The 26,385-nt window shown below is 40.3% G+C and overlaps 1 protein-coding gene across 6 annotated transcripts in view; it reads left to right on the top strand.

Moving 5' to 3' along the window:
• LOC108175444 (phosphatidylinositol 3,4,5-trisphosphate 3-phosphatase TPTE2) overlaps positions 1–26,385 on the top strand; it is a 100,272-nt gene that overhangs the window by 58,260 nt on the left and 15,627 nt on the right. For all 6 annotated transcript variants that reach the window (XM_051832285.2, XM_051832287.2, XM_051832286.2 and 3 more), the window contains 10 exons: positions 761–860; positions 985–1,048; positions 2,114–2,178; positions 2,908–2,968; positions 4,664–4,745; positions 4,850–4,938; positions 18,387–18,448; positions 20,965–21,045; positions 24,160–24,265; positions 26,171–26,262. In XM_051832285.2, coding sequence (XP_051688245.1) covers positions 761–860; positions 985–1,048; positions 2,114–2,178; positions 2,908–2,968; positions 4,664–4,745; positions 4,850–4,938; positions 18,387–18,448; positions 20,965–21,045; positions 24,160–24,265; positions 26,171–26,262 — 802 coding nt within the window. The remainder of the gene's footprint in view (positions 1–760; positions 861–984; positions 1,049–2,113; positions 2,179–2,907; positions 2,969–4,663; positions 4,746–4,849; positions 4,939–18,386; positions 18,449–20,964; positions 21,046–24,159; positions 24,266–26,170; positions 26,263–26,385) is intronic.

The raw sequence follows: 26,385 nt of genomic DNA, 5'->3' as shown, positions 1-26,385 counted from the left end.
ACATATGAACATTTTACAGCTTAAATAGAATTTAATAGAAGAAAATAGCATGAGCGAATGTGGTCCTCTATAAGCAACCTGAGCATTACTTGAGGGCTTACTAGAAATGCTAGGAGAAAAACACCTTGATCCCCATTCCACACCTACTAAATCTGTGGCTCTGGCACCCAAGCAGTCTATCTTTAAACAAGCTCTTCCAGATGATGCATTTATGTGTGCCCAAGTTAGAGAAGTACTAGTCCAGAAGATCAGTTCCCAGCTAGCGCACTTGGGAAGGGTGTCAATCTGCTATCTGCCTGACGTTCATTAGCAGTGGTAGTGAACCTATGTTACTGAGGAGAATAACACTGTTGAATAGTAAGTTTGTTTTGATGGGGAAAACTTGAATATTTCTTAAACTGTAAATGTTGAATAAACAAATTCTAAGAACTTATTACTATTTTTCTAGGCTGAATTTCTCAACTTATCATTATGGGCATTTTAAGTCAGATAATTCTTTGTTATGGGGAAGAGGACAATTTTATTCATTGTATGGTATTTGGTAGCAATCCTGGCTTTTATCCACTAGATGTGAGTAGCACCCCATACCAGCAGCTGTGACAATCCAAAATGTCTCCAGCCAATGCGAGGTTCCCCTAGGTGGGTGGCCAGGAGTAGGTGGCATACGTTCCCCTGGTTAAGAACCACTGCTCCAGACTTTGTCCATCCTGATAAAATCCTGTTTCTGAAACAAAACATTGATCTTTTAAATGTTTGTTAGGCTGGCTGTTCTGCTTCGACCTCTACGCCTCTTAATTTTGGTAAGAGTTTTCCATCTGGCTTACCAAAAAAGACAACTTGAAAAGCTGACCAGAAGATTGGTGAGTGGGCAAAACATGAGTTTGGGGACATAATGGCAAGGGTTGTAGATACCTGCATAATGTTCTCTACCTCTAAGTTGATTTGTGTTTTACAAATAAGTTAATGACTGTTTTGAACTCTCAGGTTTCAGGAAACAAAAGGAGATACAACAGAGATGGATTTGACCTGGATCTCACTTACGTAACTGGTTTGTGAAGCTTAGCTGTCAATTTACTTACATTAATGTCCTATTTTTCTTGTGTGCAATTAAATTTTTCTTTTTCTTTTACCCTTTCTAAGCCATTTTCTTCCCAGTTTTTCTTTTCCCCACAAACACATATGCCAGTTGTGTGGTATGACATATCCGTAGTTTAATTCTCACAATAGAAGATCACCATATCATACCAAATCAGGGATACTTGACTGCTGTACAGAAAGTTGAATGATTTCTTCTGATGCCATTTGAGTTTCTTGAGAATTTATTGAGTTCTGATAGTTCTCTTGGGTCTTACAGATTCCAGAGAGTCCTCTTTTCTTCCTAGAACCCCAGAGATGGAGGCCACTGCTTTGTAGGTCTTAAGTCTTTTGAGTCAGGAGTGTTGAAACCCTGGAAATTCCCACCATCACTGGAACCCAGACCTCTCAGTTTTCCTCTGGTGCTTCACAGGGTGCTCTGGCATATTATTAGAATCAACTGAGTCTTAGCTCGCCATGACAGTTTATTGGTCATTACCTTGGATGATTTAGTATATTCTCTTGATTATCCTGAGTCTGGGTTAGCTTTTTTCTGTGAACCTCAATCTTGAATTGTTTTTTCAAAGTTTCCATTATTGTATTTGAAAGGTAGAGTTACAGAGAGAGGGAGAGGAAAAGAGAGAGGAGGAGAAAGAGGGAGAGAAAGAGAAATATCTTCCATTCACTGGTTCACTCCCAAGTTGGCTGCATTGGCTGGGGCTGGGCCAGGCCAGGAGCCAGGAGCTACATCTGGGTCTCCCACATGGATGGCAAAAGATCATGTATTTGTGCTATCTTCTGCTGCTTTCCCAGATGCATTAGTAGGGGGCTGGATCAGCAGTGGGGCAGCTGGGATTCAAACTGACACTCATATACGATGTCAGCCTCACAGGAAGCCGCTTACCCCAATATACCACTAGGCTAACCCATTGAAAGTTCTTTTCTATTAAAAAAGTATCTAAATATACTTAAAATGAATTTTCATGTATTATTTCACATCCTTAATCACATTCATAACAATGACTATTTTGACTTTCAGATCGCATAATCGCCATGTCATTTCCATCTTCTGGTAAACAGTCTTTCTACAGGAATCCAATTAAGGTAAGAGTATTTATCTAGTAAATACTCATTTCTCTGCGTACACAGATGTGGAGTCACAGTTTACTGTTGACCCAGGTTTGTTAGTATTCCTCTGAAATCTTACTCTCTAAGGTAAAATATCATAATGGATTGATATCATGTATTTTCGCTGTATTTTAAGTAACAGCTATTATTTATTTTTAAAATTACATATACACAAATATATATTCATTTTTAAAAGAAATGAATCAAATATCTCCATATTGCCATGACTTATCTAAAATTTGATAGAATTTATCTTTTTCTTTCATGTATACACACAATAATACTATGTACTTTTGCATTTTTATGTAATTCTTAGTTATTCCATAATAATCAGAATGTTATCTAAAAGATATCTATTCAGAATCAGAATTAAATAAGAACTATATGTCAACTGGAAATTAATTATTTGGACAATACATAAAATAAAGCTGGCTAATCAGCTAATTTCCTCCTCTGGTGGCAGTAAACAATGCACATTTAGAGTAGAGAATAATTTGAGTAGCCAGGCACATTTGGTGAACTGTCTGAAAACCATCCATGGCTTAGACATGACTTGGACTGCATGTACCTTCATATTCTATGAATATCCCCTAGAAAGCATGAGTGAGAGACAAACAGAAGTAACAGACATTGTGTTCCTGCAACTAACTCCTAGGTCATTCCTAGGTTATGCTGGATAGTAAGATATGTGTCTGTCTCTTTTAGGAAGTTGTGAGGTTCCTGGATACCAAACATCCAAACCACTACCGAGTCTACAATCTATGCAGTATGTACATGACTTGATATTTTGCTACTATAGATAGAAAGCAATTCTGTATATTGGACGAAAATTTCATTTCTACATGTGATTAAATCATAAGCATTTGGTGGCAGTGAGGAGAGTGAGTTCAAAATTATTGATCTTTCTTAGGTTCATTTAATAGGAAGATTGAGCTCAGCAGCACAGAGTGCCCTTCAACAGAAGCAGGCCTGTTAGAACCTAGGAGGCAGAAGTTGAGGTGAACCATTTTAGGGATGGTCCACTCCAGTGGTTTCAGGGTTAAGAAGACTTTCTATTTTCCTCTGGCAGATTGCATAGAGGAAAGAAAAGAAAGAAAGAAAGGAAGGAAGGAAGGAAGGAAGGAAGGAAGGAAGGAAGGAAGGAAGGAAGGGAAAAATTCATTTATTTGAAAGGCAGAAAGAAAGAAAGAAAGGAAGGAAGGAAGGAAGAAAGGAGGGAAGGAAGGAAGAAAGGAGGGAAGGAAGGAAGAAAGGAAGGAAGGAAGGAAGAAAGGAAGGAGAGAAGGAAGAAAGAGAAAAATTCATTTATTTGAAAGGCAGAAAGAAAGAAACAAAGGAAGGAAGGAAGGAAGGAAGAAAGGAAGGAAGGAAGGAAGGAAGAAAGAAAGGAGGGAAGGAAGAAAGGAAGGAAGGAACGAACGAAGAAAGAAAGGAGGGAAGGAAGAAAGGAAGGAAGGAAGAAAGGAAGGAAGGAAGGAAGAAAGGAGGGAAGGAAGAAAGGAAGGAAGGAAGAAAGGAGGGAAGGAAGAAAGGAAGGAAGGAAGGAAGGAAGGAAGGAAGGAAGGAAGGAAGGAAGGAAGGAAGGGAAAAATTCATTTATTTGAAAGGCAGAAAGAAAGAAAGGAAGAAAGGAAGGAAGGAAGAAAGAAAGAAAGGAGGGAAGGAAGGAAGAAAGGAAGAAAGGAAGAAAGAAAGAAAGGAGGGAAGGAAGAAAGGAAGGAAGAAAGGAAGGAAGGAAAGAAGGAAGGAAGAAAGGAAGGAAGGAAGGAAGGAAGAAAGAAAGGAAGGAAGGAAGAAAGGAAGGAAGGAAGGAAGGAAGGAAGGAAGGAAGGAAGGAAGGAAGGAAGAATTCTCTAAAAACAACTAGAAATGAGTTGTGATGGGAGCAGAGCTCAAGGTGGGGGTGAGGAAGATTGTCATTTTTAGCCTTTGTTTATACTCCTGTGGAACTGTGGTCTTCTCACTTTTTACTTGTTGTATATTGTGGTTAGTAGTGAATTACTCCTGTGGTTAGAGTGGATAAAATTATAAAAAAAGGAAACTAATACCTTTAAATAAAATTAACAAGTTATATCCTTAGGTTACCATTCTTGTCTCTCCTGATATTTTCCTCTATTTGTTTATTAAATGGATATTTTCAGAGGGAAAGAATTTTGGCCAGTTACATTCCCTTTGCCCCATTGTTCCCAAATATCCTACAATAGTATAATGAATAGTCTGCTATAAAGCTAAAGTAAAGCCTGTTGAACAAAACTGGATTTAGATAACCTGAAATGGATAATTCATTAATATTCTTATGTTTTGGAGACCCTTAAGTTTGTTTTAGAGCAGCTAGAGCCACTCAGATAGCTCCTTTTGAGAGTGGATAAGGAACTTCCAAAAGAAAACTTTAACTTATTTGTAACTTCATCATTTATTGTTATTAGGTATGAAGGTATGACATCTGTATGATTTATTTTAGGTGAAAAAGCTTACGATCCTGAATATTTTCATAACAGAGTCCAAAGAATCATGATTGATGATCATAACGTCCCTACTCTCAGGTAAGTTTTATGCCACACTGGCTGTCAGAAGAGGGTTAAACGCATTGGGCTTTATTCTATGGGGAATATTTTAATTCAGCTAAAAGTCTTACTTTTAAAATCAGTGAGATGGTGGTGTTTGCCAAAGAAGTAAATATGTGGCTGGCTCAAGACAAGGAAAATGTCGTAGTGATTCACTGCAAAGGCGGCAAAGGTAATAGCACTTTTTCTTTTTTTCTAAATAAACTCAAAAGGTATATAAAAGTATAAAACAGATTCATCTTACTATCAAACAATATGAGTAAGTTTTAAAATTTAGAATTTTTTAAAGTTTTATTTATTTGAGAGGCAGAGTTACAGATAGAGGGAGAGACAGAAAGAGAGGTCTTCTATCCACTGGTTCACTCTCCATTTAGTTGAAATGGCCAGAGCTGGGCAGTTCGAAAGCCAGGAGGCAGGGCTTCTTCTGGATTTCCCACATGGATGCAAGGGCCCAGGCTCATTATCAGAGAGCTAGATCAAAGTAGAGCAGCTGGGACCCGAACCCGTATGACATGTCAACACCAGCACGCAGTGGCTTTACCGGCTGCACCACAGCACCAGCCCCTTATATATTGGAAGTTTAAAAAATGAAATGGAGGAACTTAAAGATGGTGGCATAGCCACAGGGTGATCCAAGTCACCTGGGGTAAAAAGAGATAGTTAAACAAGGAGAGAAGATACATGCGGACATAGAGCTACAGGAAATTCAAGACACAAAGCCCAGGAGACCAACATGGATTGGGCAGGTCCATGCTGAAAGACCAAATAAGAAAGGGAAACAGCGATGGTATAGAGGAAGTGTGGTTCCGGGCAGCTGGCCTCAGCCCTCAGTGGTCCAGGTTAGTTGGGAAATTGGGAGCCCACAGAGCAGCGAATAGTAGTGGGAGGGGGATATTGGTAAACTGCTTTTCAAGTTCCTCGTGGGGGAAGGGGTGGGAGGTGTACAGAAAAGCAGAGAGGTCGGGCACTCCGTGGACCATCTCCCTTGGCCACTCCACCCCCCCCCCCCGGACCTGTAGCTGGTTGAGAGAAGACATTTTGAATGTATACATATCCAAATGTAAGCCTTAGCCTCCGGAGCACACACCCATCAATAGCGGGGGCCACCCCACTACATCCCCCACCCAGGAATGAGGTCCACAATATTTCAGAAGAATTTTTTCTCCACCACGCAAGCCGAACAGTAAGTAAAAGCCCTGAATATCGAAAACTAGAGCCCGTTCCATCAACTATTGAGAAGTGAGCCTGACCCCCCTGTAGGCGGGGCTAAGTAAACTGGAGCTCCTACAGTTTCCATCATGATTGACAAGTAAACAGGGTTCCAGTAGATGGCGCTCTGTGCTTCCACGTGAAACACACGCAGCAGCTCATAACCGACAAAAGCCTCACAAGAGAATTCCCCCCCAAAAAGAAATTATATATATATATATATTATATATGTATATATATATACACACACACATACAAATCCCAAAAAGCAAGGACAAATCCTAAATAGGAATAAGGAATAAACTGTGAGCATCCCAAAGGAGCACTACAACTCCTCAATAACAGAAGGTAAAGATGAAGAGATCGAGCATATGGCAGAGATAGAATTCTGAAAATTGTCAGATTACTTAGAAGATATCAGAAGCAAATTCACAATCTAAATGATCTACGCGGGTGCATGGGCCCAAGTACTTGGGTCATCCTCTATTGCCTTCCCAGTCCATAGCAGAGAGCTGATGGGAAGTGGAGCAATTGAGACTCCAATTGTTGCCCATATGGGATCCCAGCACCGCAGGCATTGGCTTTAGCCCTTATGCCACAGCACCGGACCCTTGATTGCCTCTTCTTTCCACTGGGGGTCTCACTTATGGAGATCCTTCATGTAGGACACTTTTTTCCCCCACAATGTCTTGGCATTCTATGCCTGAAATGCTATCATAGGTTTTTCAGCCAGACCAGACTGCCTTAAAGGCTGATTCTGAGGTCCACGGTGCTTTTATTTTTTTTTTTAACTTTTATTTAATGAATATACGTTTCCAAAGTACGAATAATGGATTACTATGGCTTCCCCCCCATACCGTCCCTCCCACCCACAACCCTCCCCTTTCCCACTCCCTCTCCCCTTCCATTCACATCAAGATTCATTTTCGATTATCTTAATATACAGAAGATCAGCTTAGTATACATTAAGTAAGGATTTCAACAGTTTGCTCCCACACAGAAACATAAAGTGAAAAATAATAGATGATTTTTTTAATGATGATGCAATCAGATCAGACCTATTGTCATGTTTAATCCCAGTGAGAGTCAAGTTGGGAGTTGATAGTTTCTTTTCTTTTCTTTTCTTTTCTTTCTTTTTTTTTTTTTTTTTTTTTTTTTTTTTTTTTTTTTACAGAGGATCAGTTTAGTATGCATTAAGTAAAGATTTCAACAGTTTGCACCCCCATAGAAACACAAAGTGAAATATATTATTTGAGTACTCGTTATAGCATTAAATCTCAATGCACAGCACATTAAGGACAGAGATCCTACATGAGGAGTAAGTGCACAGTGACTCCTGTTGTTGACTTTACCAATTGACACTCCTGTCTATGGCATCAGTAATCTCCCTATGCTCCAGTCATGAGTTTCCAAGGCTATGGAAGCCCCTTGAGTTCTCCGACTCTTATCTTGTTTAGACAAGGTCATAGTCAAAGTGGAGGTTCTCTCCTCCCTTCAGAGAAAGGTACCTCCTTCTTTGAAGACCTGTTCTTTCCACTGAGATCTCACTCACAGAGATCTTTTGCCAGAGTGTCTTGGCTTTCCATGCCTGAAATACTCTCATGGGCTTTTCAGCCAGATCTGAATGCCTTTAGGGCTGATTCTGAGGCCAGAGTGCTATTTAGGGCATCTGCCATTCTATGAGTCTGCTGAGTATCTCACTTCCCATGTTGGATCACTCTCCCCTTTATTTATTCTATCGGTTAGTGTTAGCAGGTACTAGACTTGCTTATGTGCTCCCTTTGACTCTTAGTCCTTTCATTATGATCAATTGCAAACTGAAATTGATCACTTGGACTAGTGAGATGGCATTGGTACATGCCACCTTGATGGGATTAAATTGGAGTCCCCTGGTATGTTTCTAACTCTACCATTTGGGGCAAGTCAGCTTGAGCATGTCCCAAATTATATATCTCTTCCCTCTCTTATTCCTACTCTTATGTTTAACAGGGATCACATTTCAGTTAAATTTCAACACTTAAGAATAACTGTGTATTAATTACAGAATTAAATCAGTCATATTAAGTAGAACAGACAAAAAAACTACTAAGAGGGATAATGTATTAAGTTGTTCATTAACAGTCAGGGCTATGCTGATCAAGTCACCGTTTCCCATAGTGTCCCTTTCACTTCAACAAGTTTCCTTTTTGGTGTTCAGTCAGTTGTCACCGATCAGGGAGAACATATGGTATTTGTCCCTTTGGGACTGGCTTATTTCACTCAGCATGATGTGTTCCAGATTCCTCCATTTTGTTGCAAATGACTGGATTTCGTTGTTTCTTACTGCAGTATAGTATTCTAAAGAGTACATATCCCATAATTTCTTTATCCAGTCTACCGTTGATGGGCATTTAGGTTGGTTCCAGGTCTTAGCTATTGTGAATTGTGCTGCAATAAACATTAGGCTGCAGACCGCTTTTTTGTTTGCCAATTTAAATTCCTTTGGGTAAATTCCAAGGAGTGGGATGACTGGGTCGAACGGTAGGGTTATCTTCAGGTTTCTGAGGAATCTCCAGACTGACTTCCATAGTGGCTTGACCAGTTTGCATTCCCACCAACAGTGGGTTAGTGTCCCTTTTTCCCCACATCCTCGCCAGCATCTGTTGTTGGTAGATTTCTGAATGTGAGCCATTCTAACCGGGGTGAGGTGGAACCTAATTGTGGTTTTGATTTGCATTTCTCTGATTGCTAATGACCTTGAACATTTTTTCATGTGCCTGTTGGCCATTTGGATTTCCTCTTTTGAAAAATGTCTATTGAGGTCCTTGGCCCATCTCTTAATTGGGTTGTTGGTTTTGTTTTTGTGGAGTTTCTTGATCTCTTTGTAGATTCTGGTTATTAACCCTTTATCTGTTGCATAGTTTGCAAATATTTTTTCCCATTCTGACGGTTGTCTCTTCACTCTCCTGACTGTTTCTTTTGCAGTACAGAAACTTCTCAATTTGATGCAATCCCAATAGTTAATTTTGGCTTTGACTGCCTGTGCCTCCCGGGTCTTTTCCAGAAACTCTTTGCCTGTGCCAATATCTTGAAGGGTTTCTCCAATGTTCTCTAGTAACTTGATGGTGTCAGGTCGTAGATTTAGGTCTTTAATCCATGTTGAGTGGATTTTTGTGTAAGGTGTAAGGTAGGGGTCTTGCTTCATGATTCTGCACGTGGAAATCCAATTTTCCCAGCACCATTTATTGAATAGACTGTCCTTGCTCAAGGAATTAGTTTTAGATCCTTGATCAAATATAAGTTGGCTGTAGATGTTTGGGTTGATTTCTGGTATTTCAATTCTGTTCCATTGGTCTATCCATCTGTTTCTGTACCAGTACCATGCTGTTTTGATTACAACTGCCCTGTAGTATGTCCTGAAATCTGGTATTGTGATGCCTCCGGCTTTGTTTTTGTTGTACAAGATTGCTTTAGCTATTCGAGGTCTCTTGTGCCTCCATATAAATTTCAGCACCAATTTTTCCAGATCTGAGAAGAAGGTCTTCGGTATCTTGATTGGTATTGCATTGAATCTATAAATTGCTTTTGGGAGAATGGACATTTTGATGATATTGATTCTTCCAATCCATGAGCATGGAAGATTTTTCCATTTCTTGGTATCCTCTTCTATTTCTTTCTTTAAGGTTTTGTAATTTTCATCGTAGAGATCTTTAACGTCCTTGGTTAAGTTTATTCCAAGGTATTTGATTGTTTTTGTAGCTATTGTGAATGGGATTGATCTTAGAATTTCTTCCTCAGCCATGGCATTGTCTGTGTATACAAAGGCTGTTGATTTTTGTGCATTGATTTTATACCCTGCTACTTTGCCAAACTCTTCTATGAGTTCCAATAGTCTCTTGGTAGAGTTCTTTGGGTCCCCTAAATAAAGAATCATGTCATCTGCAAAGAGGGATAGTTTGAGTTCTTCCTTCCCAATTTGTATCCCTTTAATTTCTTTTTCTTGCCTAATAGCTCTGGCTAGAACCTCCAGAACTATATTGAATAGCAGTGGTGAGAGTGGACATCCCTGTCTGGTCCCAGATCTCAGTGGAAATGCTTCCAACTTTTCCCCATTCAATAGGATGTTGGCTGTGGGTTTTTCATAGATTGCTTTGATTGTATTGAGGAATGTTCCTTCCAAACCCAGTTTGCTTAGAGTTTTCATCATGAACGGGTGTTGTATTTTATCAAATGCTTTCTCGGCATCTATTGAGAGAATCATATGGTTTTTCTTCTGCAGTCTGTTAATGTGGTGTATCACATTGATTGTCTTGCGCACATTAAACCATCCCTGCATACCAGGGATAAATCCCACTTGGTCTGGGTGGATGATCTTTCTGATGTGTTGTTGCATTCTATTGGCGAGAATTTTATTGAGGATTTTTGCATCTATGTTCATCAGGGATATTGGTCTGTAATTCTCTTTCAGTGCTGCATCTTTTCCCGGCTTAGGAATTAAGGTGATGCTGGCTTCATAGAAAGAATTTGGGAGGATTCCCTCTTCTTCAATTGTTCTGAATAGTTTGAGAAGAATTGGAGTTAGTTCTTTAAATGTCTGGTAGAATTCAGCAGTGAATCCATCTGGTCCTGGGCTTTTCTTTGTTGGGAGGGCCTTTATTACTGTTTCAATTTCTGTCTCAGTTATGGGTCTGTTTAGGTTTTCGATGTCTTCCTGGTTCAATTTAGGTAGGTTGCATGTGTCCAGGAATCTATCCATTTCTGATAGGTTTCCCTGTTTGCTGGCATACAAGTCCTTGTAGTAATTTCTAATGATTCTTTTTATTTCTGTGGTGTCTGTTGTTACATTTCCTTTTTCATCTCTGATTTTATTGATTTGGGTCTTTTCTTTTTTTAGTTAGTTGGGCGAATGGGGTGTCAATTTTGTTTATTTTTTCAAAAAACCAGCTCCTCGTTTGGCTGATTTTTTGTAATGTTTTTCTTGATTCAATCCTGTTGATTTCTTCTCTGATTTTAATTATTTTTCTTCTCCTACTAGATTTGGGTCTGGTTTGCTGTAGGTTTTCTAGATCCTTGAGGTGAATAGAAAGCTCATCTATTTGGTGCCTTTCCAATTTCTTGATGTAGGCACCTATTGATATAAACTTTCCTCTTAACACTGCTTTTCCTGCGTCCCATAAGTTTTGGTATGTTGTGCTGTTATCCTCATTTACTTCCAGAAAGTTTTTGATTTCTCTTTTGATTTCTTCTATGACCCATTGTTCATTCAGGAGCATGTTGTTCAATCTCCATGTGTTTGCGTATGCTCTAGGGATTCCTGAGTTGTTCATTTCCAACTTCATTCCTTTATGGTCTGAGAAGCTGCATGGTATGATTCTAATTCTTTTGAATTTGCTGAGACTTGCTTTATGGCCTAGTATGTGGTCAATCCTAGAGAAGGTTCCATGTACTGCTGAGAAGAATGTATAATCTTTAGCTGTAGGATTGAAAGTTCTGTATATATCTGTTAGATCCATTTGGGCTATAGTGTCGTTTAAATCTACTGTATCCTTGTTGATCTTCTGTCCTATTGATCTGTCTATTTCTGAGAGTGGAGTATTGAAGTCCCCCAGTACTATTGTATTGGGGTCTAAGTCTCCCTTTAAGTCCGTTAACAAATCTTTTAGATAAACCGGTGCCCTGTAGTTAGGTGCATATACATTGATAATTGTTATATCTTCCTGTTGAATTGATCCCTTAATCATTATGTAGTGTCCCTCTTTGTCTCTCTTAATGGTTTTTGTGGTAAAGTTTATGGTGTCTGATATTAAGATGGCTACGCCTGCTCTTTTTTCATTTCTGTTGGCATGGTATATCTTTTTCCAGCCTTTCACTTTCAGTCTGTATGGATCTTTGTTGGAAAGATGTGTTTCTTGTAAGCAGCAAATAGATGGATTTTGTTTTTTAACCCAATCAGCCAAACGGTGTCTTTTAACTGGACAGTTCAGGCCATTCACGTTCAATGTGACTAATGATAAGTGGTAACTTTGCCCTGCCATTTGCCAAAGATAAGTTCTAATATATGCTTTGAATTCCCTGTGATCTTTTGCTGTGAGCTTTCCTTCCTTGGTTTCCTTCCTTTACCTTCTTTCATATTGATGACCGTGTTTCTTTGTTTCTGTGTGTAACACATCTTTAAGCATCTTTTGCAGGGCTGGACGAGTGGCAACAAATTCTTTCAATTTCTGTTTGTTATGAAAAGTCTTTATTTCACCTTCATTCACAAATGATAGCTTTGCAGGATATAATATTCTGGGCTGGCAGTTGTTCTCTCTTAGTACCTGGGCTATATCTTGCCATTCCCTCCTAGCTTGTAGAGTTTCTGATGAGAAGTCAGCTGTGAGTCTGATTGGAGATCCTCTGAGAGTAATCTGACGTTTCTCTCTTGCACATTTTAGGATCTTTTCTTTATGTTTCACTGTGGAGAGTTTAATTACAACGTGCCGTGGTGAGGGTCTCTTTTGGTCGTGTTTATTAGGGGTTCTGTGAGCTTCCTGTACTAGGATTTCTCTGTCCTTCTCCAAACCTGGGAAATTTTCTGCTAATATCTCACTAAAAAGGCCTTCTAATCCTTTCTCCCTCTCCATGCCTTCAGGAACTCCTAGAACCCGAATGTTGGGTTTTTTAATAGTATCCTGAAGATTCCCGACAATATGTTTTAGATTCCTAATTTCCTCTTCTTTTCTTTGGTCTGACTGTATCCTTTCCTGTTCTCTGTCTTCTAAGTCCGATATTCTCTCTTCTGCTTCACCCATTCTGTTTGTAAGGCTCTCTATTGTGTTTTTCATTTGATCTATTGAATTCTTCACTTCAGTCACTATCCCAGTTTCCTGTTGTACTAGTTGTTTCGTTTCATTTTGATTCCTCCTTAATATTTCATTTTCACGAGAGAGATTTTCTATCTTGTCCATTAAGGATTTCTGTAGTTCAAGAATTTGTTTTTGAGAACTTCTTAATGTTCTTATCAATTTTTTGAGATCTGCTTCTTGCATTTCTTCTATGTCATCATCCTCATAATCTTGAATTGGGGTGTCTTTTTCATTTGAGGGCTTCATGATGACTTCCTTGTTTTTATTACCTTGGTTTTTGCGTTTGTTATTTGTCATATTGGAGATATTTGGTTTCTTCACTGTGGTGCTTTTTCTTGTTATACTATGACTCTAGATTAAGTGGACTATCTGTTTTTGATGGAGCCTTAGGGCTTGAGATGGGTGTGGCCTGAGAGCTCTGTTTGGTGTGCCAAAGGTGACACTCCCAGGTTAGGCGTGGTAAACCTCTCTCTCTCTCTCTCTCTCTCTTTTTTTTGATTCAACAGGGAAGTTATTCTGCACAGCTGAACAAAGTTGGAGGTAGTTAGCAGGCAAATGATATACCCACAGGAGCCAGAGATCAGAAGCTCTTTCCCAAGGACCACACAGGGAATCTGTTCGGCCCTTAGAGTGGGCTCAAATTCTCCTTCAGTCTCCCACTGGGTTGCCAAAGTTACGGAATTGTAGCGTCTCTGGAGAGTGCTCACGTGAATTCCGTGAGTTCTCTCCCCCACCGTCTCTTTTTTCACAGTCTCAGTTCAGTAGCACCATAAATTTACTAAGTCCTAATCTCCTGTTAATTCGCCCCACCCAGAGTCAGGTTTTACTGCTAGGCTCAGGGCCGGTGCAGACCTGAGGGCGCTCTGCTTATGACGTATGTCCAAGATGGCGCCTGCTCTTTGTCTTGCTCGCCCTTGAGAGGTGAGCGGAGAGAGAGAAACCCGTGTCCATACCAGTCACCTTTTTTTTTTTTTCCCTCTCTCTCTCTTCCAGTTAGCTTGGTGAAGTCCCCCCCGCCCCGGGGGTCGTTCCCTCTAGTCTCCTCTCTCCGCTTGCCTGCCGGTGTCTCGGGTTATTGAGGTTCAGCTCACCTCGCGTTCCAGCGCTGGTGTGTTGAGTCTGCCGCTGGTGTCCCGAACTGTGGGCTCCCACGCTCTCCACGCAGGTCTGCTCCCCTTCCAGCGCCGATGTGTGGACTCGGAGCCCTGGACTTCCCAAGTCTCCCTGCTGTTGCACTCCCCTTCGAGCACTTGCGCGCAGACCCTGCAGCTTGCGCAGCTCAGTCCCGCGGCTCGGCTTCCGCGGCTCAGTCCCGCGGCTCGGTCCTGCGGTTCGGCTTTCGCGCGCGGTGGGCGACCTTGTTCTCCCAGTAGGTCCTCCGATTCATGCCCACTGGATCCAGAAGAGTTTTGTCTGCAATATTTTCCTGGTTCTTTTTTCTGAGGCTACCGTAACTCCCCTTTTATTAAACTAAATTTTCCCGGACTATCGGTGCGCGCCCTGACTATTCCGCCATCTTGGCTCCGCCCCCCACGGTGCTTTTAAAGTGATTGTCATTCTATCAGTCTGCTTTGTGGACTGCTTCCCATGTTGGGACATTGTCTCCTTTTTGATTCTATCTGTTATTATTACCAGACACATGATCTTATTTCTTTGATCCCTTTAACACTTAATCCTATCTATTTGATCATTTTAACAGTTAATATGATTACTTTAACACTTAAGGTGGCATTTTTACCACCAGGTTAATGGAATTGGGGTCCCATGGGAAGTTTTTAAATGGTACACTTAGTAGCAAGTCTGTAGAATTATATGCAGAATTATGCAATTTTATAGCTACAGGCTTCCTCCTCCCTCTGTTATTTCCACTCTTATTTTTAACCAAGATCTATTTTTACATTTGACTTTATACACGTATGATTAATTCTGTGTTAGGTAAAGAGTTCAACTAATGGTATTAAGAAAGAAAACAAAATAATAATAATAAAACTGGTCCTCAACAGACAGGACAAGGGATGTTCCTGGGATTGCTTTTCAAAGTGTCAATTTCACTTTTACATGTTTCCTTTTAGGTGCTCTGTTAGTTATCACATATCAGGGGGAACATATGTGATTTGTCCCTTTGGGACTGGCTTATTTCATTAAGCATGATATTTTCTAGATTCACCCATTTTGTTGCAAAAAATAACTGGATTTCACCTTTTTATTTTTTCCCACTGTGTAGTATTCCTTGGAGTACATATCCCATAATTTCTTTATCCAGTCTTCAGTTGATGGACATTTAGGTTGATTCCATGTCTTAGCTATTGTGAATTGAGCTGAAGTAAACATGGGGGTGCAGATAGCTCTTTTATTTGCTGATTTAATTTCCTTTGGGTAAATTCCCAGGCATGGGATCTCTAGGTCATATGATAGGACTCTATTCAGATTTCTAAGGTATCTGTAAACTGTCTTCCTTAGTGGTTTTACCAGTTTTCATTCCCATAAAGAGTGGATTAGGGTACCTTTTTCTCCACATCCTCACCAGCATTTGTTCTTTGTTGATTTCTGTAGGAAAGCCATTCTAACGGGGAAAGTGAAACTTCATTGTGGTTTTGATTTGCATTTCCCTGACGGCTAGTGTTCCTGAGCATTTTTTCATGTCTATTGGCCATTTATATTTCCTGTTTTGAAAAATCTGTTTAAATCCTTTACCCATTTCTTAACTGAGCTGTTTGTTTTGTTGTTATGGAGTTTCTTGATCTCTTTGTATATTCTAGTTATTTTTTATCCATTGCATAGTTTGCAAGTAATTTCTCTGATTCTGTCAGTTGCCTCTTCACTTTTCTGCTTCTTTTACAGAACAGAAATTTCTCAATTTGAAGTAATCCCATTTGTAAATTCTGGCTTTGACTGTCTTTGCCTCTGGGATGGATGTGACTGGCTATTCTTTTTCTTTCTCATAATATTAATTTCAACTGTTGGCTTCACAAAATGAGTGAGGTTGTGTTTCTTTGTTTTTTATTCTCTGAGTGTTAGGAAAATGGCACAGTCTTATCTATGGCACGATCTACACCCTGATCTACATCCTAGGCCCTAGGCCCCACCGCTATTACTGAAAGCCAGGTAGCCACATGGCCCAAGCACTGGTGCCAAGCTCCACCCCCAACCTAATGGGATTCGCTGTTCCTGCTTCCCTGCCCACACTCTGGCAACATTTTAAAAGGACCTGTTCCTGAACACAGGGCGCTCATCCTTTCTTCTCTCTCCTCTTCTCTTCTCTCTCTTCTGACTCTGTTCTCCCCTCTCAGTTCCTCCTCTCTAGCTCTCTCACTCGCTCTCTCTTCTCTCTCTCTCTCTTTTATTTTCTCTTTTTCCTTCTTCACCCCTTCCCTCCAGCCTGCTGGTTTTTCCCCAAAAAAACCCTTTCCCTTACTCCAGTGTTTGGTGTGTTTTGTGATGAAATTACAGTGAGTATATGTAACTTGGTTATTATTTTTTCCTTAAATGTAAACTAGAACTCCCCAGTGAAGCCATATTGACCTACAGTTTTCTCTATGGAAGCTTTCAAGTTGTAAATCAGATTTTATTAGATATACGATTGTTTAAACCAATTTCTTATATCTATTTTAGTGAATTGTATTTTCCCAAGCACTTGTCCATTTTATCTACAATTTAAAATATCTTGGCATCAAATTGTTCAAAGTATAATCTTACCATTCTCATATCTATAGTGTGCTCCCATTCTTATTCCCGATGTTACTGTCTTGATGCCTTGTCTCTATTTCCTCTGATTAGTTTCACAAGGTTTTTTTTTTTTTTTTCAATTTTATCAATCCTTTCAAAGTACCGAATTATTGGCTTATTCATGATCTCTCTTTTTTAACATTATTACGTGAGAGGAGAAAAAGAGAGCACTAGCACTCGCATCTGCTGGTTCATGCCCCAAATGCTCACAACATCAGCCCCTGTAGGAGCCAGGAGCAGGAGCCAGGAGCCAGGAATACAGTGCTGGTCTCTCCATGTGGGTGGCAGTAATCAAATTACTTGAGCCATCACCACTGCTTCCCAAAGTCTGCATTAGGAGGAAGCTGGAGTCAGGGGCCAGCCAAGCTGTTGATCAGTAACCTCCTTTTCAGGAAACTTCCTGCAAGAGGTGGAAAAACTCCTCTTTGGAAGTACCTGGTTTAGAATAGTGTTTGCAATAACAGATTGGGAAAGCAGTTTAGTAGTTCATTAAACATTTTTAAAATGAGAGAAAATTTTGTGCATCTCAGGTAAAATGAGTAAGTTTGGAATTACATAAAATAATTCAGTTCAGTGTTAGTTGGCTAAGTTAAAAGCTACAGTAATAAAAGAAGCAACATATTTTTTAATTCAACTTTTGGGGGCAGAGCTGTGGCACAGCAGGTTAACAGCCTGGCCTGAAGTGCCAGCATCCCACATGGGTGCTGGTTCCTGACTTGGCTGCTCCACTTCTGATTCAGCTCTCTGCTATGGCCCAGGATAGCAGTAGAAGATGGCCCAAGTTCTTGGGCCCCTGCACCCACATGGGAAACCCAGAAGAAGCTCCTGGCTCCTGGCTTTGGATTGGCACAGCTCCGGCCGTTACTGCCATCTGGGGAGTGAACCATCGGGTGGGAGGCCTCTCTCTCTCTCTCTGCCTCTCCTCTCTCTGTGTAACTTTTTCTTTCAAATAAATAAATAAATCTATTTTAAAAAAAGAAGAAAAGAGATGGGTAGGTGAAAAGGGAGGAAATAGGAGAGGAAAATTAACCTAGTAGAGCAAAATACCAGTAATTACAGAATCAGGAAAAGTACATGAGGATTCAGTATACTGCTCTGTGTACTTTCATATGTTTGAAAACTTTTGTACTACAATGAAATACTCTATGGAAGGAACAATGAGTATTGCAAATGCTAGAAGCCATTTTGAGTTGTGATCCTCATTTTAATCTTTTTCTAAAAGAATGTTTATTTGAAAGGAAGTGGTACACAAAGAGAGGGAGAGGCAGAGAAATCGTTTATCAACTGGCTCATTCTCTAAATTACCACAACGACCGGGGCTGGGGATGGCTGAAGCCAGGAGCCTGGAACACTTTCTGGGTCTCCGCCATGGGTGGCAGGGGCCCAAGTACTTTGGTCATCTGCTCCTGCTTCCCCAGACTCATTAGGAAAGAGCTGGATCTGAAATGGAGAAGTTTAACCTGCTGCGCCACAACTCTGACCCTTGTTTTAACTTTTACAGGTGCTTTCATTTATGTCATATAGTTCATAGAATGTTGAATTAGTTCCTAATTAGCAAGCGGGGCTTTAGCCCTGGAGTCCTAGGCAGAACTGATTGCCTCCAGAGTGATTCCCATCATCCATGAAAAAAGAAAAGTGCACATGAGCTCATGTGTATCATGGCTAGTTACAGCATCAGATTCCAGATACAGCCACAAAACAGTGAAATATCTTGGCTATTACTGAACTTAAATATTTTGGTTAAACAAGCACATTCAGGGTGTATAAAAGTCAATGCAAAACACACTCTGGATACTTCTGAGTGTATTTTCATACTAAGTTCTACCATGAACTGGCTTCTTTAACTTCTTTTCTTTTTTAGGGAGAACTGGGACCATGGTCTGTGTTTGCCTCATTGCTAATCAGCTCTTTGGTACTGCAGAGGTATGAAGGATGTTGCCACACTCTGTCTTGTACTGCCTGATATTGCTAGTTCTGAAACATCACTGCTAGGATGTTACAGTGACTCTCTGAGTCCTATGGTTAAGTGAAACTGTAATTGGGAGGTTGTCATTAGAAAGTATTTTTTGGCTCCTTTGTTTCATATCCACTATGAAATTAATAAATGACTACTTCTTACTCTGGACCAGGACTAGGGGGAAATTTGTGAGGCACAAAATTTAAGGGAATATCAAAAATCTCAGTAGTTAAGGTAATTGTAATGCAATATTTTAAAAATAAGAATAATTTTTTAAAAAGCCATGATGTATATACTATTAACTTTTTAAATACAGGTGGGTCCCAATAGGGGCAGGATTAGTGAGGTAAGAAAAGCCATACTATACAAATGCAGAGCACTGCAGGAAAAGAGATGCATCCTTGCCACTAGGGAGACTTCTTCCTTCCTCATGGGGATAATATCAAGATTAATTAGATGAGTTTTCCAGAGGACCTTGGCTACCCTTGAATATGCTAAAAATAGATAAAATATCTTGCTTTCCCACTGAGTCTCTAATGGTTAGTTATTATTTTTGCATAGTCAATAGACATAATACCTGTAACACATAGAAACTCTTGAGAAAACAAGGTGAGTTGCTCCCATGTCTTAAGCAGCGTTAATTTTCTGCCATGATATTGTTGGGAAGCTGCCACTTACGCACATACTTCCAGCAGCTCTGGTCTGCTGGTCTGCAGTAGAGAGAAGACAAGTTGAGGGTTATGCACAACAGCCAGCCCTCTAATCTAGCCACTTCTGTCTTTATAACTTAAGATACACACGTTTTAAAGTAAGTTTTCGAGGACACTGTTTAAGTCAAACATCATTATTTTTCAGTGAGTTGTAAAAGCAACTTAGTGTGTAACGTTTCCTTACTAAAATGGAGATAGAAAATATCAATGTTTGATGTGTGTGTCTGTGTGTGTGTGTGTCTATGTGTGTGCTTGTCTGTCTCCTGGGTTTATTAATGTGGATTATAGTTTCAATTTGTTTTTCCATCTGACAAACTATTTTCCTTTATTTTAATAATTTTTGAAACTTTTATTTAATAAATATAAATTTTAAAACTACAGCTTTTGGGTTATAGAGGCTTTTTCCCCCATAACCTCCTTCCCAACTGCAACCATCCCATCTCCCACTCCCTCTCCCATACCATTCTTTATCAAGATTCATTTTCATCTTGATGTAAATGGATGGGAGAGGAAGCTGGAGATGGGAGGGGTACAGGTGGGAGGGAAGTTATGGGGAGGAAGGCCATTGTAATCCATAAACTGTACTTTGGAAAATTATATTTATTAAATAAAAGCCTAAAAAAAGATTCATTTTCAATTATCTTTATATACATAAGATCAACTTAGTATATACTAAGTAAAAATTTCAACAGTTGGCACCACACAGAAACACAAAGTATAAAGTACTGTTTGAGTATTAGTGTTACCATTAATTCGCATTGTACAACACATTAAGGACAGAGATCCTACATGGGGAGTAAGTGCACAGTGACTCCCATTGTTGTTTTAACAATTGACACTCTTATTTATGATGTCAGTAATCACCCAAGGCTCTTGTCATGAGCTGCTAAGGCTATGGAAGCCTCTTGAGTTCGCAAACTCTGACCTTATTTAGACAAGGCTATAATCAAAGTGGAAATTCTCTCCTCTCCTCAGAGAAAAGTACATCCTTCTTTGATGGCCCATTCTTTCTGCTGGGATCTCACAGAGTTTCAAATTTTTTTAAAAAATTAATATTATAGTCCAGGGCCCTAGACTGAGGGCCATGGACTAGTGCTGCATCCAACTGGCCACATTGTCTCCAGAGCAGGTTGTTTGTTTTTCTTTTGGTCTCAGTCTTCTCATTTGTATATTGGAAGTGTAGGAAGAAGAGTTGGACCAAATTTCCAAGGGTTTTCCAGTTCTAAAATTCCATGCATGTAGGAATAATCAAAGAAGACATATCTTTGATGTGACCTTTTTATTTATTTATTTATTTTTTGACAGGCAGAGTGGACAGTGAGAGAGAGAGAGACAGAGAGAAAGGTCTTCCTTTTGCCATTGGTTCACCCTCCAATGGCCGCCGAGGCTGGCGCACCGCACTGATCCAAAGCCAGGAGCCAGGTGCTTCTCCTGGTCTCCCATGGAGTGCAGGGCCCAAGCACTTGGGCCATCCTCCACTGCACTCCCTGGCCACAGCAGAGAGCTGGCCTGGAAGAGGGGCAACCGGGACAGAATCCGGCGCCCCGACCAGGACTAGAACCCGGTATGCCGGCGCCGCAAGGCAGAGGATTAGCCTAGTGAGCCGGGGCGCCGGCCTGATGTGGCCTTTTTAATACTGTTATTTTGAGCAACCTCTCCTCAAAGAATGCTCCCTTAAGGAAATAATTTGTCCTTAGAAACTTAAAAAACATCTACTATGGGAAAGGGAAGGTGGCAGATGAATCATTGTTATATTGTTCCTTTTTCTATAGGATAGTCTTTCATTCTTTGGACATCGACGAACAGATCAAACCACCAGCACCAAATATCAAGGAGTGGAAACTCCCTCTCAAGTAAGTTTTCATTTTAAAGGGGGCACTTCTTTGGGAGGAGTGGGTTAAGATTAGCCCTTGACACATGGTTTCACTTTAGACTCTTCTCTGCTGGATATCAGGCAGTGGCCCTTGGGTGTCCTGCAGCAGGCTTTAACTCCTCCTCAGGACCAAAAGCTGCACCTCAGTTGCTGCCCAGGCTTGAGGAGCAGTGGGTCCTCTCTAAAGCATTTGATATTTGTTGTTTTTCACAGAGTTCAGGAGTTGATTACTTTCCTGTAATAGACAAGTCTAATACCTAAGATTCCAGACTCCTAAAGGTTATCTAAAAGTCAGTTGCCTTTGATTTCACTGTTGAGGAAGAACTGAGTTTTTCCACAAGCCCTCTCAGGGGAATTCAGCCCTCATAGCACATCACAAGAACTACTTCTGGCCGGCCCCGCAGCTCACTAGGCTAATCCTCTGCCTTGCAGCGCTGGCACACCGGGTTCTAGTTCCAGTCGGCGTGCCGGATTCTGTCCCGGTTGCCCCTCTTCCAGGCCAGCTCTCTGCTGTGGCCAGGGAGTGCAGTGGAGGATGGCCCAAGTGCTTGGGCCCTGCACTCCATGGGAGACCAGGATAAGCACCTGGCTCCTGCCATCAGATCAGCGCGGTGCGCCGGCCACAGCATGCCGGCCTCGGTGGCCATTGGAGGGTGAACGAACAGCAAAAGGGAGACCTTTCTCTCTGTCTCTCTCTCTTACTGTCCATTCTGCCTGTCAAAAAAAAAAAAAAAGAAAGAAAGAACTACTTCTGGATGATTTCCATGTGGGAGTGTAGGGGGAGGGAAAGGGAGAAACTGTATTTTGAAGGTGAAAGAAAAAGGAAAATAAACACTTTTCAAAACCTCTATTTTGGGACTGGTGCTGTGGCCTAGCAGGTGGTGCCGCCGCCTGTGGTGACCTCATCCCTTATGGGCACCAGTTTGGGTCCTTACATTTCTTCTTCTGATCTGGCTCTCTGCTGTGGCCTGGGAAAGCAGCAGAACTTGGCCCAAGTGTTTGGGCCCCTGCACTCCCATGGGAGACTGGAAAGAGGATCCTGGCTCCTGGTCACCCAATGGCCCAGCTCCAACCATTTGGAGAGGAGGAGCTGAAGGAAGACCTCTCTTTCTCTTCCTTTGCCTCCTTGTGACACTTCCTTTCAAATAAATAATACATAAATTAAAAAAAAAAAACTACCAAACAATTCTCTACTTACAAGTATCTCATTTAATAATCCTAACAGTCATGTGGAGATTGGTAATATTTTTGCTTTAAAAAGATTATGAAAATTTTCAAACATATACAAAAAAGAATTATACAATAAATCCCTTTATACTCATTATGCAACTTCAATGATCACTTTATCCCATAACCAACCAATCATGTTTCATTCATTCCCTCCCCTCTCTACTCAAACTCCTCAACCCTACTCCACGCTGTCTTTCCCAAAACCTGGGTTATTCTGAAGCAAATTACAGACATCAGATCATTTTTATCTCACAAGTATTTTGGTATGACATCTAACATAAGGTCTCAAGAAGAATCCAAAACTCTTACTACCATTTATCATATCTAAAAATGGCATGCCTTAAAAAATCTTAGTTAACAATTTCAAATTTCTAGCTTATTTTTAAATTTTCATAATTGCCTAAGTGTCTTAGAAAACTCTGTTTCAGTTAGGATAAAAGAGGGCCCAGACATTTCATTTGAACACCACTTTTCTTAGGTCTCTTTCCATTTCTGTTTCCCATCTCATTTTTATTCCTTGTGATTTGTTTATTGCAGAAATCAAAGCATTTATCTGATGGAGTTTACAACAGTCTAGATTTTGTTGAGACACGCTAAGAACCTTATATTCATTTCCTCATTTAATATTCTCAATAACTCCATGAGTAGGTGTGATTATGAATCCTGTTTTAGATTATGAAATTGAAGTTCAGAGAAATTAACCACTGGAACCAAGTACTGAAGTCTGGATCTTTCAAACTCTGAAGCCCAGTTTAGTCCATTCTGTGGACAGCTTCTCTTCTGTATTGTTCCCCTAAAACCAAAATGAGAGCTGGTTGAGAATTCTTAGGGAGATGTGAATGTAGCTGTGAATGAGAGATTTTCTTTGACTGAAGTGATGGCAACTGAATAGCTACTCTGGGCTTTGAAAGCAGCACATGGTAACTGCCTGCCCTAGGTTTTTGGTTAGGATAAAAGAATTCAGCCTTACCCACTAATACTTTTCTCCCATACCTACGCTGAAAAAAAAAAAAAAAACAAGATACACACATACCATAGGCTGAAAGTAATATACCAACTTACTGAAGTCCATCTTTAATCACACCATTTCCATGCCCAAAATCCATGGTGGCTCCCTGTTTCCCTGGCAAATTTATGTTCTAATCTGGTTCTCAAGATCTTCTACAATTGGATTTTTCAAATGTTCTCCTCCACTAAGTGCTGTCACATATCCCATACTCTAACACAGTTAGACCCTTTGCATTTCCCAGCTTTTCAACACTATGTCCTCATGCCATGAATCTGGCAGCAGGATTCAAGGGCATGTGAAATGTAGCTCCTTCACTGACTCTCTCCATACATCTCCTTTTTTCCATTTCTCCTGTAGTCATGCACAGTCTCCCAGACTTTAGTCCAGAACTAGCATACCATATGCTACACCTGAATATCTTCTGATTCACTGGGGTAGCAATAGAAGGACTCACTTGCAGACTTCAGATCTGAGAACTCTGTTGGCAAGGCCCCGGGGCAGAGGTTCCTTTATGTCAAGTGATAATTCTTCACCAATCACAAAGCTTCCTGTAACTCAGTCACAACCTTGCTTCTATCCACACATCAATATGTTGTACAATAATAATTATAATCAACCTATAAGCCAGACCTGACTCCTTTCTGGTTTCCTCCCATAGCACTTAGTTCAATATTGCTTCCTAATGCAGTTGTAATGCCACACACATAAAAATACCCTGTTTTATAACAGAATCCAGCAAGTGTTTCCTTAATATCTTGCTGCCCTTACAAAGCTCTATGACCTGCCCTCACAATAGGAATTTCTGACTTTCAGCTTTTCATCTCCATCTAACTTGAAGCTTCTGTTGCTTTGCAGCATAGATATGTAGGCTACTTTGAAAAGGTGAAGCGTCTCCACCACTGGACTCTCCCACCCAGAAAAATCCTCCAGCCAAACAAAATCATCATTCATTCAATTCATAGTAAGTGTTTTATGTATAATTGAAAAACTGGGCAGAAGTGACAATGTTCCCATTCTTTGGGAAGATTTTCTGGTGGCTGTATACAGATGAGCTTTACTCTAGGGTATCTAAAGAAATCCTGGTGAGTATTAAACAATTTCAGGGAAGTCAATGGGCATTTTAGCCTAATGAAGTTTTAACACCTATCTCTCATAGGAACAATGAGAATAGTTTCTCAAAACTCAAAGCCTAAACAGCACTCTGGCCTCAGAATCATACCTTTAGGCATTCAGATCTGGCTAAAAATCCCATGAGAGCATTTCAGGCATGGAAAGCCAAGACACTGTGGCAAAAAATGGCCCACATGAAAGATCTCTGTGATAGATCCTAGTGGAAAGAAGGGACCATCAAAGAAGGAGTTACCTTTCTCTGAAGAGAGGAGAGAACTTCCACTTTGATTATGGCCTTGTCTAAATAATCTCAGAGTTTGTGGACTCAAAAGGCTTCCATAGCCTTGGCAGCTCATGACAAGAGCCTTGGGTGATCACTGATATCATAAATAAAAGTGTCAGTTGTTAAATCAACCACAGGAGTCACTGCACACTTGCTCCCCATGTAGAACCTCTGTACTTAATGAGTTGTACTGTGAGAATTAATATGAAGACTGGTCTTCAAACAGTACTTTATACCTTATGTGTCTGTGTGGGTGCAAACTGTTGAAATCTTTACTTAGTATAGAGTTGATCTTCTGTATATAAAGAGAATTAAAAATGAATCTTAATGAAGAATGAGATGGGAGAGGGAGTAGGAGCTGGGATGGGAGTAAGGGTAAGAGGGCAGGTGGGGGGAAGAACTGCTATACAAAAAAAGTTGTAGCTATGAAATTTATATGTATTAAATAAAAGCTTTCAAAAATACTATTTTGGATTTGCTTACAAGTGTAAGGTAGAGATCTGGAAAACAGAAGAACTAGCCCAGATTTATAATAGTAGTTAGTGGATGTGAATCATGTGGAATTTTATGGGCATGATTTCCTTCTTTCAGACTAACATAAAATAGAGGATTTAAAAACCTCAATCTCAGGGGCCAGCATTGTGGCACAGAAGGTTAAGCTATTGCCAACAATGTCAGCAATCCATGTAAGTGCTTGTCCAAATCCAGCTCCCTGTGGGAGCACCTGGGAGGACAGCAGAGGTTGGCCTGAGTGCTTGGGTCCCTGGCAGCTAAGTGGGAGACTCAGATGGAGATCTGGGTGCAGCCTTAGCATGGCCTACCCATGGATATTGCGGCCATTTTGAAGAAGTGGACCAGTAGATGGAAGATCTTTCTCTGTCTCTCGCTCTCTCTTTGTAACTCTGCATTTACAATAAATAAATAGATAATTTTTTTAAAAAAAAGGAATATGAGGTTTCATGACCCTAGGTTTCAGCTTTCCATGTGTCTTAGCTTTTAGAATGACTCAGAGAGGCCAGTTGGGCACGTTAAAATTGTCCTGCACCCATGTAGATAACCAGGCCAGACCTACTGGGATCAGCCTGATTTTGGAATAAAAATAGTCTTTCAAATGGTTGTGACAACAAGAGAGAGGAGCTGGGGAGAGTGAGAGGAGAAAGAATGAGAGGCTTTGAAATGGGTGATGTCTTATCTGTTACTACATGCTTTCTAGGATTATCTTCATCTTTCATTGTCTTTGAGCTCTTCAACTACTTTGTAAGTTGTAGAAAAGTGATAATGCAAACAACTTTTGTACAAAGAAATGAAACCTGGATATGCTCAGTGGATTGCAATTGGTTACTGACCCATTTGCATCTAGCTGTAGGTTCACTGCATCATTTACTATCTGCCTGTCAGTGTGTGGTACTTTGAACCAGCTAGAATATTTTACTGTTTCCTCATTAGTGTGCCTATCTTTTTAATTTTATAAAGGTGTTGGGAAAGGTGATGGAAGTGACCTAAAAATTCAAATCATAACAATGCAACAGACAGTCTTTTCATGCTCATCTTCTAAGAACTGTAAGGTAAGAGAAAGCATATGAAGTAAAAATTCTGAAGTTTGTTTTAAAGCTCATGTTTAAATCAGCATGTTGGCCTTCCCAAACCATCACTCACCACAAAGGAGATGTTATGTTGCTTTGTAGTTA

Source organism: Oryctolagus cuniculus, chromosome 9 (assembly GCF_964237555.1).
Source record: "Oryctolagus cuniculus chromosome 9, mOryCun1.1, whole genome shotgun sequence".
In the NCBI taxonomy this organism is placed as follows: Eukaryota; Metazoa; Chordata; class Mammalia; order Lagomorpha; family Leporidae; genus Oryctolagus; species Oryctolagus cuniculus.
The sequence above is the reverse complement of the archived record's forward strand: the minus strand, read 5'-3'. Positions and strand labels throughout refer to the sequence as shown.